The sequence below is a fragment of the Rutilus rutilus genome, assembly GCF_951802725.1.
Source record: "Rutilus rutilus genome assembly, chromosome: 25".
NCBI classification, from domain to species: Eukaryota; Metazoa; Chordata; class Actinopteri; order Cypriniformes; family Leuciscidae; genus Rutilus; species Rutilus rutilus.
In genome coordinates this window covers 11,309,484-11,328,550 of record NC_140229.1, presented here as the reverse complement: position 1 = coordinate 11,328,550, position 19,067 = coordinate 11,309,484, and the positions used below count along the sequence as shown (strand labels likewise).

General features: G+C 37.7%; 3 protein-coding genes across 4 annotated transcripts in view; all 3 read left to right on the top strand.

Annotated features, from left to right (window-relative positions):
- Window positions 1–6,963, top strand: part of lhfpl6 (LHFPL tetraspan subfamily member 6) — a 30,222-nt gene extending 23,259 nt beyond the window's left edge. Inside the window, exons 3-4 of the mRNA XM_084401393.1 lie at window positions 5,207–5,305; window positions 6,265–6,963. Coding sequence (XP_084257519.1) covers window positions 5,207–5,305; window positions 6,265–6,383 — 218 coding nt within the window. The 3' untranslated portion in view covers window positions 6,384–6,963. The remainder of the gene's footprint in view (window positions 1–5,206; window positions 5,306–6,264) is intronic.
- Window positions 6,964–9,866: 2,903 nt separating this feature from the next.
- Window positions 9,867–14,343, top strand: LOC311285594 (cytoskeleton-associated protein 2). 2 transcript variants are annotated; one of them, XM_084401300.1, is made up of 8 exons: window positions 9,903–10,039; window positions 10,765–10,834; window positions 10,977–11,761; window positions 12,325–12,658; window positions 12,757–12,817; window positions 12,947–13,118; window positions 13,158–13,259; window positions 13,373–14,343. In XM_084401300.1, exons 2-8 carry the CDS (start codon window positions 10,802–10,804, stop codon window positions 13,659–13,661), a joined length of 1,776 nt encoding a protein of 591 aa, XP_084257426.1. In that variant the 5' UTR covers window positions 9,903–10,039; window positions 10,765–10,801; the 3' UTR covers window positions 13,662–14,343. The 2 variants fall into 2 exon arrangements, with proteins under 2 accessions (XP_084257425.1, XP_084257426.1); XM_084401299.1 differs by having other exon boundaries at window positions 9,867–10,039; window positions 12,947–13,259.
- Window positions 14,344–14,757: 414 nt separating this feature from the next.
- thap12a (THAP domain containing 12a) lies at window positions 14,758–18,699 on the top strand. The gene is made up of 5 exons (XM_084401169.1): window positions 14,758–15,033; window positions 15,560–15,680; window positions 15,984–16,064; window positions 16,213–16,252; window positions 16,496–18,699. Exons 1-5 carry the CDS (start codon window positions 14,945–14,947, stop codon window positions 18,391–18,393), a joined length of 2,229 nt encoding a protein of 742 aa, XP_084257295.1. The 5' UTR covers window positions 14,758–14,944; the 3' UTR covers window positions 18,394–18,699.
- The last annotated feature ends 368 nt before the right edge of the window (window positions 18,700–19,067 follow it).

Here is a 19,067-nt window from a genome sequence, read left to right as displayed (position 1 = left end):
GGGCGGATCTCGGATCTCAAATCTAAATTGGGTTGGTCTGAAGTAGCTACATTACTCATAGGTGTGGTTTGGGCGTAACATGCAATAAACCAATCAGAGCGTCATCTCACATTCCCTTTAAAAGCAGGTGCGCTTGTTCCATGGCGGATTGCTATTATAATGGCGGATTTGCCAGGCGCACACCAGGAGCGGTTCACAGCCGAGGAGACCGAAGTTCTTGTCAAGGCCGTAAAAGACACTTTGTCAGGTGTCCTTATATACCTATGTGTCTTTCCACTATTGGTCAAACAGGTTTGTTCCGTCATTACTACAATTAGCCTGAATAATTTGGGTAAATGTGTAAGCTTGATTTATGCCTTTTTTTTCACATCTTCATGGACACCACAATGATTTCCCTCGTGTGGTAATATTTTTCCTTGTAATTATGTATGGTTTGCACTAATTGGAACTGCTGCATCTGTGTAGATGAGAGAAGCAAAGTGTATGCGCGTTGTGCACACGCTACATTATGGCCAAGCATGAGCCCTAAAAATAGCATCTGAATAACGCGCCACTGACTTTAGACTAGGTTTTTCCTGGCCTGTGGCGGAATTGTTTTCTGAAACTGCAAAATAGCACCAGGGAAGTTGGGAACGTGCACACGCCTCCTCTTTTCGCTGAACCGCCCCCGGGAGTACAAGTTCATTCCCTCATTTACCGACATGCGTCTGTGGAGGGAAAAGCCCGCTGTGCGTCGGGTGCAAAATAGGAATGATACATGCGTCGGTGTACAAAGTCAATTGCGCTGGGTGCAAGATAGGGCCCATAAACTACGATGGAAACGCATTTACCATATAAATCCCTCAATACACAACAAAAACCTTTGCCTAAACAGAGAATGTGATTGGATAACTGGACTAACATCCAGCGTACCAATTTCAATTTCATAGTATCTCAAATGTTGGTTTGGTCATTCTGAAAGGCTTGAGCCAAAGTTTGTCATCAGAATGATTTGGTATTATGTCCCAGAAGTGTCTCAAATGATTGCGTTCCCAAACACCAGGCATCCGAACGCAATATAACAGGACAACCTTTATTGTATTTCATCTGCGTGCTCTTGAGACGCGAATCATTTATTATGTTGATAAAAGAGCCACAGTTGCTTACCCGATTGCAGCAACTTCCATTTTTATTACAGATGTTTTGCACAAATTTCCCAGGAAGTGAAGATTTTGTTCTCTTGAAGATGTGCTTTATTCACAAATGTTTTATGTGAAATTCCAATTTTGCGCACAAGTTAAATTCACAACTTTTGATGGAAACATAAATTATGGAAAAGAAAACTTAATTAAAGTCTTAAAAGGTTTTTATCTAAAAATGGATCTGTTGTGAGATGCATGTTTAGACTTTTAGAAATGTATTCAAAAATATTATTATTATTTCTAATAAATGTATAAATTCTGCATCAGTTACTAAATTAAAAGATTTTCTCTCAAATTAAAATGAGGTAAACCCATATTTCTTACATGACAAACATTGACTAATAAAAATCCATTTGATATAAGCCTATATACTCATTCTATTTCAGGGTTCTTCTGAAAGCTCAAGTATTGGCAACACATGTGACATGAGAGTTAGAAGATTGAAGTTGTTGTTTTTGTGGACTGAATGAAAATTCAAAACCCTGCCACTCTCTATGCAGGCTGAGTATTGTGTTTAGATAAAGGGGTTTAAAACAGGATTATGGGTTTCAGGTTAGAGCTTGATCTTTATATGTGAGCAACATGAGAATCCTTAGAGACGAGATGCTCAGAAGTAGTGTCTCCTATGCAGGATTCTTTTCTCTTATGCTTCTCTCTCACATGCATCTTTATACTTGATTTCCTCCAAATGTATGGCAACTACAGATAAGACTTTGCCAAGTACACATAATGGTTTTCCTTTTCATCCTGTTATTCAAACACATATGAAGTAAACACACACATGCCATTTGATGAGATCATTATCTAATGATTCAAACTCTCCACTGTTTTCTTCACTTTGTTTCTTAGATTAAAAAAAATGTTTGTGCTTTCTGTTCAGATCCAGTATACCTTACTCACATGTACAACTGCAACTAGTCAGCTTTGCACACAATGTCATGCACTCTACCAAGTGATTTAGTTTTTATGCATTTTTTATTTATTTTTGTAATGTAGACTTAGTGCAATGCATACTATTTTTGTTTCGCATTCTACTTATTATATGCTACATTTGTAATGCGTAGTGTCTGGTTTAGTCTTGTTGTGTAGTACATTTTTGTAGTGAATTCTACTGCATACTTGTTTTGTAGTGCATAGTGTCTAGTTGTGTAGTACATATTTGTAGTAAGCATTGCTTAGTGCATGCTGTTTGTATGTAGTTTTCTTGAGCACTTTTATATTTTACTGCACACTCTTCGATTAAAATGAACTTTTGTTAGTATGCACTAAGGGTGTGCCTGAAGCTGAATACAAAATTCGGAAAGGAAATAACACATTCTACGGAACCCCTAAAGGGACATGGTAATAGAAAAAATATGAGATGGGAGGAAAAAGTATATTTCAATGGTTTTGCGTCTCGCATAATTATATAGTTGGGTAATTATATGTGACCCTGGACCACAAAACCAGTCACATGGGTCAATTTTTTTTAATTGAGATGTATACATCATCTGAAAGCTGAATAAGTAAGCTTTCCATTGATGTATGGTTTGTTAGGATAGGAGAATTGGTTGAGATACAACTATTTGAAAATCTGGAATCTGAGGGTGCAAAAAAATCTAAATATTGAGAAAATCGCCTTTAAAGTTCTACATTTATGTTCACGATTGTGCTGCATTCACTCACAAAAATAAATGTTTTATATATTTACGGTAGGACATTTACTAAATATCTTCATGGAAAGTGATCTTTACTTAATATCCTAATGATTTTTGGCATAAAAGAAAAATCGATCATTTTGACCCATACAATGTATTGTTGGCTATTGCCACAAATATACATGTGCTACTTGTGGCTGGTTTTGTGATCCAGGGTCACATATTGTATATAATTTGCGGGCATTGGAGCCGTAATCAATATGCAGGGTATTGAAATTGTGGTAACACTTTATTTTAATGTGTCCTTGTTACACGTTACATGTATTTACTGTAGTAATAACCATAAATTAGCCATAATTGTATTCAACCAACCCTAAACCAAAGCCTATTGTAAGTTCACGTAGTTAATTACTATTACTCAGTACTTAAATGTATAATTACACTGTAAAAATAAAGTGTAACCGAAATCGCTTTGGAATGTGCGCACGCTCTTCACTTTCGATTTTGAATTCGCGATCACGTACTCTGTGTATAGGAAGCGGCTGTTCTGACCACACATTTTACAAGATAATATATTTGTCAATGATGCTCAAGACCTGTTGCGCATCAAATCCTCTACCTGGGCAATTAATGTAATGTAACCTACCTTAGCAAGCCAAACCATGTCCTTTTAGGGGCTCCGTAGAATGCGCTATTCATTTTCTGTGCTTTTCCAAATAAGGTATTCAGCTTCGGGCATGGATATTTATAACTATTTAAGAACTTTCCCAATGCTAGTGGTAATATGACTTTGAAAACACAGTGCAAACAGAAGCCCATTGCAGGCCAATAAGCTGCTTTTTTCATATTCTGAGTGTGCAGCTCTCCGTCCCTCTTATTCACTTTATCACTGTCAATTTTTCCTCACCTTTTCTGTGGCCAAAGGACCTCCTCGTTTCACAGTACTGCAACAGTCCATTTTTGTCTTGGTTTTGTCAAGGAGAACTGCTGTACTCGCAACCTTACAGTACGTGCTCAACCACATGCCAGCGAGTGAAATGAGTATGCCGCTGCAATCCATAAAGTTAATTTCTGCATAAGTTGGCATTCTTCTCATGCTCTCACATCCACATAATAAACTTGCCCAATATCGACTTATCGATTACTCGCTCATAACTTCTCTGATTGCAGGATACAGGAAAGTGAAGCACGTAAAAGGTTATTTCCCTTCTCTCTGTATTCCTTTGTCGTTTTGAACTCTGAAGTAGAATGTCATTTTTATAAGTGCCTGACTCGGTGTAATGGATTTTCAGGCCTGCTTGAATGGATGCAGGGAAAAGAAGACATTTGAAGAATTTTAAAGACAAAGACAAGTTTTGAAACGATTCCTATAGAACTGGAATAATAATGTTGTATTCTTGACTTTTTTTATATCAAAGAATATCCATGACATCAAAGTAAGTACAAATGAAAGTGTCTTTGTTACTGGGATTTAGCTTGCACGGCAGTGTGGGAGTGTTCTTTGTGTTCAGTCCTCTGTCCTTTCATTATCTCAGACTCAGGCCAAAACTACTCTGCGCAGACAACTTGAGACGATCACACACCCATCATTTGTAAGCAGACACAAAGAGAACCAAACATTACATGGCACACATAGTATGCACACAACAGCACTGACTGCTAAATATGTTCCATGCACACGGTTAGACAAGGCAAAGTCACTGTATATCTACTTATTTACATGTAATTTCTCTCTTTCTCTCTCTCTCTCTATATATGTATGTCATGTCACAATCAGTATCACCACTGAGAAAAGAGCCTGGCATTGAAATAGATGAAGGCACATGGTTTGCAGTTCCTTTTTTATTAGGAAACATTCTGGTAAGGATTTAGAGAGGAGGTGCCACAGTGAAACTACAGTTTTATATATTTCTGCTGGGAATTACATGCCTGTTTATTTTTGCTGAATTGGTGAGAACATAAAAGGGGAAATATGAAATAATTCCCAAGAAGCTTGTTTATAAATAAGCTACTTGCTGCATTCATTATCATATTTTCATGGCTGTTTGGATCTTGAGCCCAGATGAAAACAAGATTTGTGCTTTATAGTCTCTGCGGAGGTGTGTGTTTGCATTTGCGTGTGATAGAGTATCTGTGTCAAATGGAAAAAAAAAAAACAAGCTAATGATCCTGCGTTGTTTGCAGTAAAACAAATAATAGCTTTTCAGACCGATGAAAAAATGCGTGAATCTATCATGGCTTTCATGGCTATCATCTATTTTTCAGGAGATATCACGCTCTTCTCCTCACAGCAGGGAACTGTGTGAGCTCTTAGTCATGTCTTAAAGTTCTACTTCTTGTGTACGTTTGGGTCTCTTTGCATTCATAGTGTGTTTTTTCTCTCTGCAGGGCTGCTGATCGGATCTGGATGTGCCCTGTATCCTTTAGGATGGGACAGTGAAGAGGTCAGACAGACTTGCAGCAACAGTTCTGACCAGTTCGATCTTGGTACGTCGGTATATATAGAGACGCAAAATTTCACATTATAATTTAGGCCTATATGGCAAAGTAGGGGTGTACCAATATTGAAATTTAAAAATATTAGATATCAGTCTACATTATATGAGACTTATTACAATTTATGTACACTACCATTTAAAAGTTTGGCATCAGGAATATTTTTTTAAGAACTTATTAAGCAAGAATTTATTAAATTGATCAAAAGTGACAGTAAGACATTTATAATGTTCAAATAAATGCTGTTCTTTTGAACTTTTTTTTTTCCATAAAAATATTAAGCAGCACAAATGTTTTCAACATTGATGATAATAATAAATGTTTCTTGAGCACCAAATCCTCATATTACAATGATTTTAGAAGGATCATGTGACACTGAAGACTTAAATTGTAATACCTTTTGATAATATTACTGTTTTTACTGTATTTTTGATAAATGCAGCCTGATAAATGTATCTTACCAACCCCAAATATTTCAAAATTAGATTTTTAAATGTGTGTGTGTGTGTGTGTACCTGTTTTTCTATCCCGGTGGGGACTTCAACCTGAATGCACACAGACTCATGGGGACTTGTGCCACAGTGGGGACCTAAATAGAGGTCCCCATGGGTAAACAAGCTAATAAATCATACAGAATGAGTTTATTTGGAAATGTAAAAATGCAGAAAGTTTTCTGTGATGGGTAGGTTTAGGGGTAGGGTTAGTGTAAGGAGATAGAATATACCGTTTGTACAGTATAAAAACCATTACGTCTATGGAGAGTCCCCACAAAGATAGTAAACCAGACGTGTGTGTGCAAAATCTAATCTAAATTCACACATATATAACAAATTATTAAAGTAAAAAAATTCTGTACCATGGTTAAAATACATGAAAACATTTTATTTTTGTTTAAAAATAGGTAGGCCAACTTTTGAATATGTTATGTTATTATATTATGTTTCTTCCAGGTTCTTGTGAGATCGGATGGGCTTATTACTGCACCGGGGCTGGGGCTGTGCTGGCCATGCTGTTGTGCACGTGGATGGCATGTTTCGCAGGGAAGAAACAGAAACACTACCCTTACTAAACATGTGGAAGACAAAACAACAGTAGAGGAAACTATGAACACCACATATACGGGCATGACTTTCATTCTCCGATTCAGAGAGCTTGTACATCCAGTCCGCTTCCCTAACACTTATCATATACAAGGAGACATGACTGAACGTTGACCTTTCCACGGCAGTTCCCTCTTGCATTGGGATCTTTTGCATTTGAAGTGATCAAAAAGAAATATGTCAAATGACTTATTGACTTTTGTAGTTGAAAAGGACTTACTGTATTACTCTCATTTATCTGTTGTGTTTGTGTAAGAACAGTATTCTTGGTGGCTTAAGTTGTTGCGTTTTAGTACATTGTACTATTATAATAACCTATTCTATATTATACATTCAATCATGTCCTGTTATTGACTTAAATGTCTCCACTGCAACAATATACATCTCAAACAGACTGTGTATTTGCTAATTGTATGTTTGACAATATATTGTCTGATATCTTTGTCTGTTATTTACAACTTTTATATATCACATGCATAAATGTCCATTATATTTCAATGTATTTGTAAATAAATACTGAGATTTAAACTCGGTTGTTGAGCATAAATCATTCCTGTTAGTGCATTTGTGTTTTTAATGCCTTTTATTTTAACCTTAAACAGAGACTCAGTAAACGTCATTTCTTATCTGCATGATCTGTGTATTTTTAACCTGCATGTATCTTTCTCTTTTCGAATGATGGATTGCCTAGTGTTAATTTCCGACAGGGAGATGCAGTGCTGGAGAATTCGCCTCTGGAATGTGAAACTGCGGGGATCCACAGACTGCAGGAAGATCTAAAAGCTGATCAGAAGTTATTGACGATCTGCTGTTCCCATTTAGCACCATCAGCAAACCGTCACACACACGCTGCAGTCAGCTGTTGTTTTAGGAATGCATATGTCTGCCTGAATAAGATTAACTGTTATTGATAATCACAGCATTTCATCAAACCTCCCCCTGGTTTAACACTTGACTGAGTGAAGGAAAGGTTCAAACAGTTTCCTCCCTGATTAAGCTAAACCTGTCAGTGAGAAGAACAGGCCAATGGTGGAGAGCTGCAGTCAATGTAAGGCAACAGAAAATCAATGTCACACATGGTGGAGTTTTGACAAATGTATCACTTTGTTCAGCAAAGACAAGCAGAATCTGGCTGACTTAAGGGAAAACAAGCTGTCTATATGTATTAAGCTCATCTCATCACTGCTCTGTGATTTCTTCTTACCTCAATAGTTTTTTTGGACACTTTACTCTCACTGTGGTCCATGTCCCATTGCTCCTACACCTGTATTGTCTCAAATCAGGTATGTCTTTGAATAAGATGGTCAGATGCCTTTGGCCAGATATTTCATATTCACAACACTGTTTTAGACTGGTGTGGTATCGAAATCTGACGCCAATCTGAATCCATTCAACTTTGAGGCGCGTAAGCAATTAAAGCAGCCGATGACAAAACTCTAATAAGCAGAACGTTATCGTGTACTGGTGTGGACACTAATATTTATCGTTCTAGTATCTTTATAGTTATCGTTCTTAGTGTGAATGGATCTTAATAGAAATAACAAACTTATCTGAGGTCATTTCACAACAATCGATAACTGGAAGGCTGGAATACACTTTAAAAAAAATCTAATTTTACCATAGCCTACTAGGCAGTAGGCAACATACACTTGCCGACTTTGTAAAAGGTTACAGAGAAAAACTAGGCATCATACACTAAATGACTGAGGATCACACACTACCAGACATTCTAGTTTTTCAGAACACAACAAACTCATGCAGAAACATGTGCCTTTGTTGCTAGGAGATGCAACATAATAGTCTTCATAGTCATACAGTAGTATTCATAGTCTGAAGCTAAAGAATCGGATTCTGTGCCCAATGCCCATACACTACACTACTTTTGTACTCCAACTGCCCAATATCAGCAGCTAGCTATTTTCGGCAACTAGCATTAACTGTAATTCGGGGCAAAAATCTGGGCAAAAGCCATGTTGTGTTTTCCAGCCATAAAGTCAACATTAAAAAGAAGTTGCGATAGTCTTTTCTTCCCTACTGTGACGTATAGGCTATCTGAGTGAAATGGCTTCTCAAACAAGAAAAAAAGGGTAGCCTACTTTTTTTTTTTTTTAAGTAATGATGTGCACATATAATCTATTCAATAATAGCATGATAATAGTATTTATAACAAATACTGCAATATTCCATAAAAAAAAAAAAGAATGGTCAATTTTGATTTCATGGTGACTTTAAGACTCAAGATGCATTTCATTTTAAACAAAAGAGAGCAGTCTGCAGTGTGATAGACAGAGGTAGCAATTCTATTATCCCTCACAGAAGTTGTCTGATAGTGTGTGACAAGGTTTAGTATTAGTGTAGATTTAATTCAAAACAGGGAATGGTTGATTTTGTTTTTGATGTTTAGAGACATATGTGAAGTTTGAAGGGGTACATAAAGATGTTTCCATTTTTAAAGGTGAGAAACTGTAAACGCTGTTTCATTATAGTTTTTTTTCCTCTCTTGTAACATCAGGAGTGGACTGAATAACATTTAAATATTAAATTAAAATATATATTTAAAAAGAAGTAAATGTTAATGGATATTAAGTAGGTCCATGTCCATTTTAAATCTTATCGTGCATAACAGAAAACAATGCTTTTCACGGCCCATGTCCACTTAAACAGAATAACCAAAATGTTGATCATGCTTGCTTGGTCATCCAACCTTCTTTTTTTATATTGAAATGAGTCCAGTCCAGACACACAATTACATACGAGGTAAATTAGTTGCCCTTCTTTATTTAAAATGAATAAAGGGCATAAATGACCATACATAATCATGCAGTCAGCAGAATGTCTCATGAATTATATATTGCATTAATTAAAGTGGAAACCTCGAGGGAAGCAATTTGAGGTCACAGTTGGAGACATATAAGCTCCTTATTTACTCATTATCACACACTGAAATGAAGGCACATTTTACATTTTACTCAGCGTAGAGCTGGTTAAGGGCATCAAGATTGTGGAATCTTCTGCCATCTTGTGGCTGAATGTGATTTTTTTCTGCCCCATGTGGACAACAAGTAGACAATGAAATGTGAATGCGTCCAAACTTTTTAATCGAGTAACGTTACATTTTGTAGGTATGCAGGTGTGTAGTATAAATATATTCAAAGACATGCTACTATCCACCATGTTGGATAAGTCATTGTCCTTGAGCGTATGCTATTTGACTAGCAAAAACCATGAACACAATTTACCTCTCATCTTTTTAAACATTTCAAATGTGATTAGACTGGAGTTTAGGTCAAGTGGGTTCGTTCGTCCAAAACACTGAGCAGTTATTAGAGGAATTTTATTTTGGTTCAAAACAGGCAGCACCCAGTTTTCAGAAAAGGGGTGGGGCCGACTCTATTTTTATCACGTGATCAGAAGCAGCCAATACATTTCGTCAGCTAGAGTGACTCACAAACGGTCATCGCCAAAGCCAATCCGAGTCCGACAGTTCGCCGCGCTGATCTGAAATCTCTGTTTGAAAGAGCGTGCTCTGTATTTGAATGTTTGGATAAATGCTCATCAAATTCACTTTTTAATCTGAGATACCTATACTTGTCTTGCCTGACTGATTGAAGAAGCCTCAGATAACGTAAGTAGATGTTGTTGTGTCAACCGTTAGCATTGATTTGTGAGCATTGCCATGACCTTTTTGAAGCGTGTTAGAATAATAGGGACTCCTTGCTGATTATTTAGTAAGTTAACGTTACTGGTAGAAACCCGCTGATTATTTTGAGTTCATATGTTCAACATGTTTATATAGGTATCATATATGTTTGGGTGCAACCACCACCTGTTTCTAACAAACTATGGTTTTCTCTTACCTAGCATCTAACTTAGCGTCATCAGATAGAAAAATATATCTGTCATGTCAAATATTTGTCATAAATATTGATAAATCTAGCATTCACTTCAATAATTAATGAATTGAGACTAGTGTATTGCATATTTAGCTTTTTATTTTATTTATTTTTTATGCAGGAGCCGTTTGGGGTATTGTCAGCTACTGAAATGCAGTTATAAAAAGTCCCAAACAATCATGCATTGTATAATTAATAATAAAAGTGTAGCCTAATCAACAACAACAAAATGTCTAAACCTTAAAATAAATTGAAAAATAAAAGCTAATTTAAAATATTAATAAATACTTTATTAGTATATAAATCTAAAATAACACTTTTATACACACACATAGATTGAGAGGGGGAGGGGTCAAAGTTGAAATGTTGCTGTTTTAAAAACTATTAGGCATGTCAACTTGAGACATCTTTTCTTGTTTTGCTTGTTTGACCATTATAACAATGTGATGTTCTGCAGGGAAGATCATCATCTTTGAAGAACTGTCCTTTCCCTGATGCACAGAATGGAGTCGGTGGTGATGAGAAAGGTAACATTGCATTTTGTGAAGCAGACCAGCTCTTTCATAGATTTAGAACATTTATTTCTCACATGTACATGTGTAAAATATGTCTGAATGCATGCATGAAATGTAGTTTGCTCAATTTTGCTCTTTTATTACTTCTATTTAGAATAACAAGGAGAACAGTAAACCAGTGTGTGGCCCAAAAAAACAAGTCTGCAGTATTGTATCAAAACAAAGAGTGATAAGTAAATCAGCACCTCTTCAGTCAAAGAATGATCTTAAGGAGGATGACTCTGGAAAAACAGAGAGAGAAAAGGATGTTAGACCGAAGCCCAAAACTAATGATGCTGATCCTACTAAGCGCAACACACTAAGCCAGGCCTTCCGTACGCAGCAGACTGTAAGACACAGGAAGCTTGTGGAAGAAGTGCAAAAACCACCTTCTACTGTCTCTGCCATTCAGAAATCCAAACCTGGTACATATAAGGGCCGTGTGGTACAGTCTAAAATAGACTGTTTCAGAAAACCCAGTGGTGATGCGAAGACCACAGAAAAGAAAGTGATTCCAAAACCTGAATTGCCTAAAGTCCGATCCAAGTCTGTTACTTCCCTGCCGGCGTCCTCTAAACCCAGAGTCAACTTATCTAGACCGAAATCTGTTTCTGATGTCCCGCGGAATGCCACTGAAAAACCAGTCCAGAAGTCAGTTTCCCATAATCGGATACTTCAGAAGGTCCCAGGCTCCATCTCTCAAGCAGGTGCCCCGCGGGTTTGTGTTCCCCCCAGGCCAGCCCCTCTAGCTACAGGGCGCTCGGCCATCAGACCCACCGCTTCAAAGAAGCAAGAGATGGTGAAACCCAAACCAGCCACCACTGGACAGAATCTCAGCAAACCTGTCACTAGTACAATCAGCCAGTACAAAGTGCAAATGAATACCGCTGAAGAGAGAAGGTGAGTTGTATACACTGCCATTAAAAAGTTAAGAAGGTAAGATTATTATAATTAAAAAGACAAAGAACTAATACTTTTATTCAGCAAGGATGCATTAAATGAATCATAAGTGACAGTAATTGCAAATAAACACGGATAAAAATATATCATGGTTTCCAGAAAAATATCAAGCAGCGCTGTTTTAAATGGTGATAAAAATAAGAAAATGTGCTTATTCGAATGATTTCTGGAGGGTCATGTGACCCTGAAGACTGGAGAAATGACTGCTGAAAAGGAGTCTTAGCTATCATAGGGATTAATTACATTGTAAAATGTATTGAAATGTTATTTTAAATTGTAATTATTTTTGATCAAATAAATGTAGATGTTGCCTTGGTGTGCATAAGAGACTTCTTTTAAAAAACATTACACCAAACTTCTGAACGGTTGTTTATTTTAGAAACTTCAGTCATATCCTGAATGCAAAACCTGATCAGTTATAGCTCGACAAGTGTGACAGTGCAGAGATAGTAGAGGATATATTAATGTGGTTGCCTAATGTTTCATTTATATTCTGCTTTCAGAGCTAAGCTTGCAGAGTGGCTGGCATCTAAGGGAAAGACTCTGAAGAGGCCTCCGGTCTCAGAAAAGTCAGCAACCTTTTCACAAAAACCAGCTCCACAGCCTAAAACTAGAGCCAAAGCCCCAATTGGTGCCAAGTCTAATCCTGTCATCCAAACTGAGGCTGTAAAACCAACCCCTGCATTGCAGACCAACAACCAAACTGATAATATTAAAGTCCCCAACAATAAACCAGTGGATTCTAGTGGAGCAAGCAATATTATGAATACCACACTAGACTTTCTGGACAACAGTGACATGGATCTGCCGATCGACCCAGAGATAAGGATGGAGTCGGTAAGAACTATAAGAGTGTCCGCACACACACATACATACATGCATGCATGCACTCGATCATGTGTATTGTCATTTTGTAACTTATTTCTGTTTTGCAGTTGGTGATAAACTTGTGTGATAAACTGGAGGCAATGGAGATACCCTCATCCTGCGAAGATGGTGAGTCTCATGTGAATTCCTTATGCAGTAATTGCAAATTAATTCTAGTATAGTATTACTAGAGCAAATCAATTTGTAGTCGTGATGTGATTTTCATAAATTGCTCATGTTTTTGCTCATCCTCGACAGGCATAAATGCTGACAAAGCTGATGCGTTGGCACAGGAAAGTATGGAAGGACAAGTGGAGGAGCACGAAATGGATGAAGTGTTTGAAATTCTGGAAGAGGAAGAACTGAGATATGAGGAAAGCTCAGAGAGCGACATTACAGAAGACACTAAGAAGGCTGGCATAAAGTTTGAAGATGATGATCAGGAACCTAAGGAGAAAAAGCCATTTGAGAGTGAAGATGACAGTGATGATGAGATGAGGAGTGTCACTCCAGAGATGGCAGGGGCTTCCATTGTGAAATACAATGTGAAGACGACACCATATCTGCAAAGGTGAGTTTGGGGTAATTAGAATGATTATTAAAACTTTATAGGTATTGTCCTAAGTGTGAACGGGCCTTATGATGTTTAAATATTAATTTGGTTTTCTCTTCACGCCCTTTTAGTGTGAGAAAGAGAATCGATTGCGAAACCGCACCAGCCAGTGGCTCGCGACGCAAAAGCACCATCAAAGACCTAAAGTTTCTGACACCTGTGCGACGATCAACACGAATCCAGCGTAAGTCCTCTCGTCTGCCAGGTATGCTGAACGACCATGACACTTGTGTCTCCTCATTGGCTGAGCTGGTGCAGATGGACGATGCAGATGCGAGTGCCTACATCTACAGAAAAAACCCGGCCCTACTCGAAGACCTTCCTGATCAGCCTGTAGACTTTGCAAAAGTATGCAGTTAAACAAGATAAGATGATACAACACTAATGTCACTTTCAAATTGGACATTTATACAGTAGCATACATAACACCTACATTTGAAGTATTCTATGTAACACTATTAAAAATGCTTTATTTTAATATTTAAGTGTTTGTTGCATTTGGCTGCTACATGGAGTAATCTATTAACTGCAATGGCTTAAGTTTTAAGGACAATAATTTGATTTATAGGCACTATTGTGAAAATATGCTATGCTGACATAAGGCTCATGCAGTGTGTGTATATATAAAGAGCTATTTCTGTATTTTAAGTGTTTTAACTCTACACTCCTTTTGTTGGGGAGAAAATTGACACGGTTGGAAAAAGTAGGATTTGTCAACAAAGTTGGTCTGTTTTGGGCAGTATCAAAAAATGATCAAACCAAAGAATGTGTTGCCTACTTATGTAATTTCTCTTTGTAAGATGTTTAAGATGCTGCAATTGTTATTCGTTCAGTTCTTCTCACTTTTAAATGTGTAATTGTTTTTTGAACGTACAGTAGTCATTTATCGTTTTAATAAACTAAACTTTGTTCAAATGAGGATTTAATTCAACCCACACTGACCATGTCTTTTTAAAGGCAAGATGAGCATTCAGCTGTATTTAACCATTCTGTTGATCACTCTACTATGACCTAAAACAACTTAATAAACAATATTTCATTGAAAAAAAAAAAAAAAATCCTGTCATTATTAACATTAATTTCTCATGCACGTATTAAAGGGTTTATTTGTTCAAAATGACAAATGTAGTTTATTCACTGTCATGTTGTCTTCTGTAAATTACAAATAGACATGTTGTGCAGAATGACAGTTTCAGTCACCATTCACGTTTATTATATGAGAGATGCAAGGAAATTAAATGGTGACTGGACTTTTTCTTTTGGAAGTCATATAATAACGTGAGTTTTTTTGTCCCTTTCGGGATAGCAGTTACTTTATAAATTGCTCATACATTTTTTATTTATTTTTTTCTCGAATCTATCATTTATTCAGGTTCCTCCCTAACTGCCGCCAATTTCTTCCCGTAAGCGCACTCTGATTGGCTGGAAATTTGAACTCGCGTTGCGAGAGCAAAGCATTGTGGGACGGAGACGAACTCCAACGCGCTTCTCCTCCAGGCCACACAAAGCACTAGAGTGCAGATCAATTTACCGCTTTATTAGTCTATAAAACTAAATTTTTGAAACTTTCTGAACGGAATATCATAACAGTGAGTCAAATGAACTGGATTCGCTATTAAGATTCGACTCAGAGTGAACGCACGATGCCTAATTTCTGCGCGGCGCTGAACTGCTCCAGGAACAGCACTCACTCGGTGCTGGCGTTCTTCAGGTTTCCTCGGGACCCTGAGAGGTATTACACACGTTTTCCTCATCTATCTTACTCTTTGTTAGCCAGACGATAGGATTTCACGTTTAACTTTCATTTAACTTCATTTCTTTACCAGTACAGACTATGCAGAGCTCTCCTGGGCTAGTTAGCTTGCTTAAAGATCAGATGCAAGTCTGCCATTAAATAGTGTTTATAGTTATACTACACAAAGTATTAGGCTATTACAGAACTGGGAGTTATTCACCAGACAGCCCAGTTTTACTCAGCATTTGTATTGTTGGATAGGTAAGTCTATATGTTAGCCCAACTGGCTGTTATAACACAGATTGAATGTACTCATCTGTCATATACTGTATATGAACTTTATTAATCTCAGTGTGAATGTTGTGTATTAGCAGCCAGGCACAATCAACATTGTGTAATACAGTAAAAACTAAAATAGGCACTATATCATAGTATTACACAGATACAATCTTACATGTTTACATCATTGTACTTAATAGGCTAACTGCTATGATGCTCCATTCATGTCATATTTATTCCCTAGATGTAAGAAGTGGGTGGAAAACTGCAGTCGCTCAGACCTGAAAGACAAAACGCCTGACCATCTGAACAAATACCACAGACTGTGTGCAAGGCACTTTGAACCTAACTTGATCACCAAAACCGTAAGTTATGAATTCATGCTCATTATGTAATTATTGTGGTAACATACCCTTTCCACTATACATATACAAATTCATGAAGTTTTAAAACTAATTTTAAGTACATTAGAACTTTTAGGTGCTGTTACACTTAAATGTAATACTCTTCAAAATCTAAAATTCCAAAAAAATGCAAGAAATTGCTGTATAGATTAGTAAAGCATGTACAACTATTGGACGCTACAGCTTGACATCACAACTTCCCATCAATAAATAGCATGCGATTACTAACATATTGCATTGCACATTATTGTGATTATTACCCAGAGCCCTTTCAGGACTGTACTGAAGGATACTGCGGTACCAACCATATTTGACAATCCTTCCTTCAAACGGTCAAATAATGAGGTAATAGTTTTTCAGTATGTTTTAATCTATGTTGATGGTGTACTGTATTATGCCTGTCTCTTTACATTTCAAAGTACAGTTGAAATTCAATTATGTCTAAATACTGAATGTGAGTGGTTTACTAAAAACATACCGAATTCTTTAACAGACTGAAAATAAGGATGCCCCTGAAGCGAAGAAGAATAAATGTGAGTTGCTTTTGTGTTTTGTTTGTGTCTTTGTTTTATGATTCAGAACTATCTAGGCATTGCAGTATAATTTTTCTCACATATTTACATACCTCTCTTGCAAAATCTGCAATTTGAAATAAAACTGTTTTCATTTTTTAAGTAGTGCTGTAATATAGCTATTTGACATTCTTTATATGTACATGTATTCCACAATACAAAATAATTGCTACATTTACACAAATATTGTTTTTACATTTTCAGCGGACTCCCAAAGCGAGGAAACTAAAGATAATAGTGAGACAACAACCAAAGAGATCAGTGCGAGCAAAAATGGTGATGGGGTTGACAGCAGCCCTCAGGTCATTGATGAGGAAACGCTGAATAAAGAGTATCTCAAGTCTCTGTTTGATGTTGTTGTGATGATGGGCACACAGAACATCCCTCTGCATGGGCACTCTGACAAAGAACCCAGAAGCAAAAGCTTCACTCCCAGCAACTTCCAGGCACTGTTGGAGTACCGGATCAACGCAGGCGACGAATTCCTCAGAAAGAAGTTTGAGGGGTCGCCTGTAAACCTCGAGTACTGCTCCTCCACTCAATTGCAGCAGATGCTGGAAGTGATGGAAAATTGCATTCGTGAAGAGCTTTTGGCTGATGTTAAAGAAGGACGCTTCTTCTCTTTGGTTGTAGACAACCTGGTTGAGATAGGCAGAGAGAGCCATCTCCCAGTGTTCGTACGTTTTGTGGACAAGATCAACAGCCTCCGGGAGGAATTCGTCGGGTTCCTGCTCTTCGAAGGTGATGTGGAGGCTATCACCGAGAGGCTTGTTGCTGAAGTGACCGAGAAATGTGGCCTGGACATGCAGTATTGCAGAGGACAGGCGTATTTGTGTTCTGGTGTGTCCGCTACGAAGGTCAAAGCGGTGGTGGCCAGAATAGCTGAGCTACACCCACTAGCCGTTCTCACCCCTTGCTCCAATTGCTCCTTGAACATCTGCTTGGCGAACACAATGACGTTCACAGGAGTGCATCTCGTCATGTCTACCCTGAAAAAGCTGGATGCATTTTTCAGTAAATCGCCCTTGTTGCAAAATCAGCTGGAAAGTGCTATTTCGATCTACTACCAGGGAAATGAAGACAAAGCCATTGTCCTTAAGGAGGCGTGTTCCTCGAAATGGACCGAGCAGCACGATACATTTGAGGTAGCTGTTGACCTCCTGGAGTCTCTCCTGCTTTGCATGGATAGCGTCCATGACAACGAAGATCACAAATGGAACGATGAAGTGGCGCACAACGCCTTCATCATATCCGAGGCATTGGCCGATTTTGAATTTGTCATGACGTTAGTGGTGCTGAAAAACGCCCTTTCTTTCTCCAGAGCCTTTGGTAAGAATCTGCAAGGGCAAACGAATGAGGTCTTCTTCGCATCTAACAGTCTAACTGCTGTTCTGCATTCTCTGAATGAGGTTTACGATAATATCGAGGTCTACCATGAGTTCTGGTTCGAGGAGGCTGTCAACCTGGCTGCAGCCCTTGAAATCCCGGTGAAAGTTCCCAGGCTGTACTTCAGAAAACGACCAACGTCTGGTGAGGAAATCCAACCTGAAATCTACTATAAAGAGCAAGTCACCCTTCCTGTGGTCACCCATGTGATTAAGGAGCTCGCTGACCTTTTCTCTGAAAATCATCTGAAGGCCTTGAAGTCCTTGTCACTTGTCCCTGCCATCATGGGACAGTTGAAGTTCAACACCACAGAGGAGACCAGCGCAGACATTTATAAAGATGACCTGCTGAACCCGGACACCTTTCCTGCCGAGTTGCACTGCTGGAAGATCAAATGGAAGCATGGAGGTAAAGATGTTGTATTGCCATCGACCATCTACGAGACGCTTCAGCTGTCCGATGTGAAGTTCTTCCCCAATGTGTGTGCTCTCCTGAAAGTCCTGTACAATCTGCCGGTCTTTGCTCTGACAAATGAGAATTGCAGTACTGCGAAACAACGACTGACAACATACCTGGAAGATACACCCGTGCATCACAGAAACAAGAGTATGGCCCTGTTCTATATCAACTCTGCCATTAAGCATGATTTGGACAACATGGTGGAGACATACTTGAAAATGTATCCAGATAGTGAGCCATCGGAGAAACGTGATTGATTACAGGGAGCAGTACAGTCTTATTTATGGCAGTATGATGACTCTGCTTGTTAATCAGCAGTTTGTAATTTTGCAGCTATAATTTTGTTACTTTTGCTCTTCATGTACAGTCAGCCAAGATTACCAGGACTCAATCCTTTTCTTATTGTCCTACTGTTTCATTTAACATTGTATATATACATCTACCCCCAATTTGAATTGATTTGAAAACATTAAAAAGATATTTTCCTGTCCAGCTCCATGAATGTGTCTTGAAATTGTCTTATGTGTTTTTCAGAATTAAAAAAATTTCTGCAAAAATATAAACATCTTATGTTTTCTGTTCTTCATCTTTGGTATCATTTTATATTAAATCAATTTGGACTGTCAAATAAATTGTGATTTCCTTTGGACACTGTATTATTACATTTAATAATACGTATATATTTCTATAAAGAATTTAGAAAAAAGCATTACAGATTTCACGGTTATGCATTGAATTTTCAATTATGTCATGCACATAAACATTTATTTTGTATACATATTGCATTTACTAAAGATTTATATTGCCATATCACAAAGCTTGGTTATTTTACTGGTACATTATTTATTAATCCTGAGGCCTTTGATTATAGCTTCAATAATAATACCGGTACTAGAAAAACTAGCTCAAATCCTTTTACTGAACAAACCAC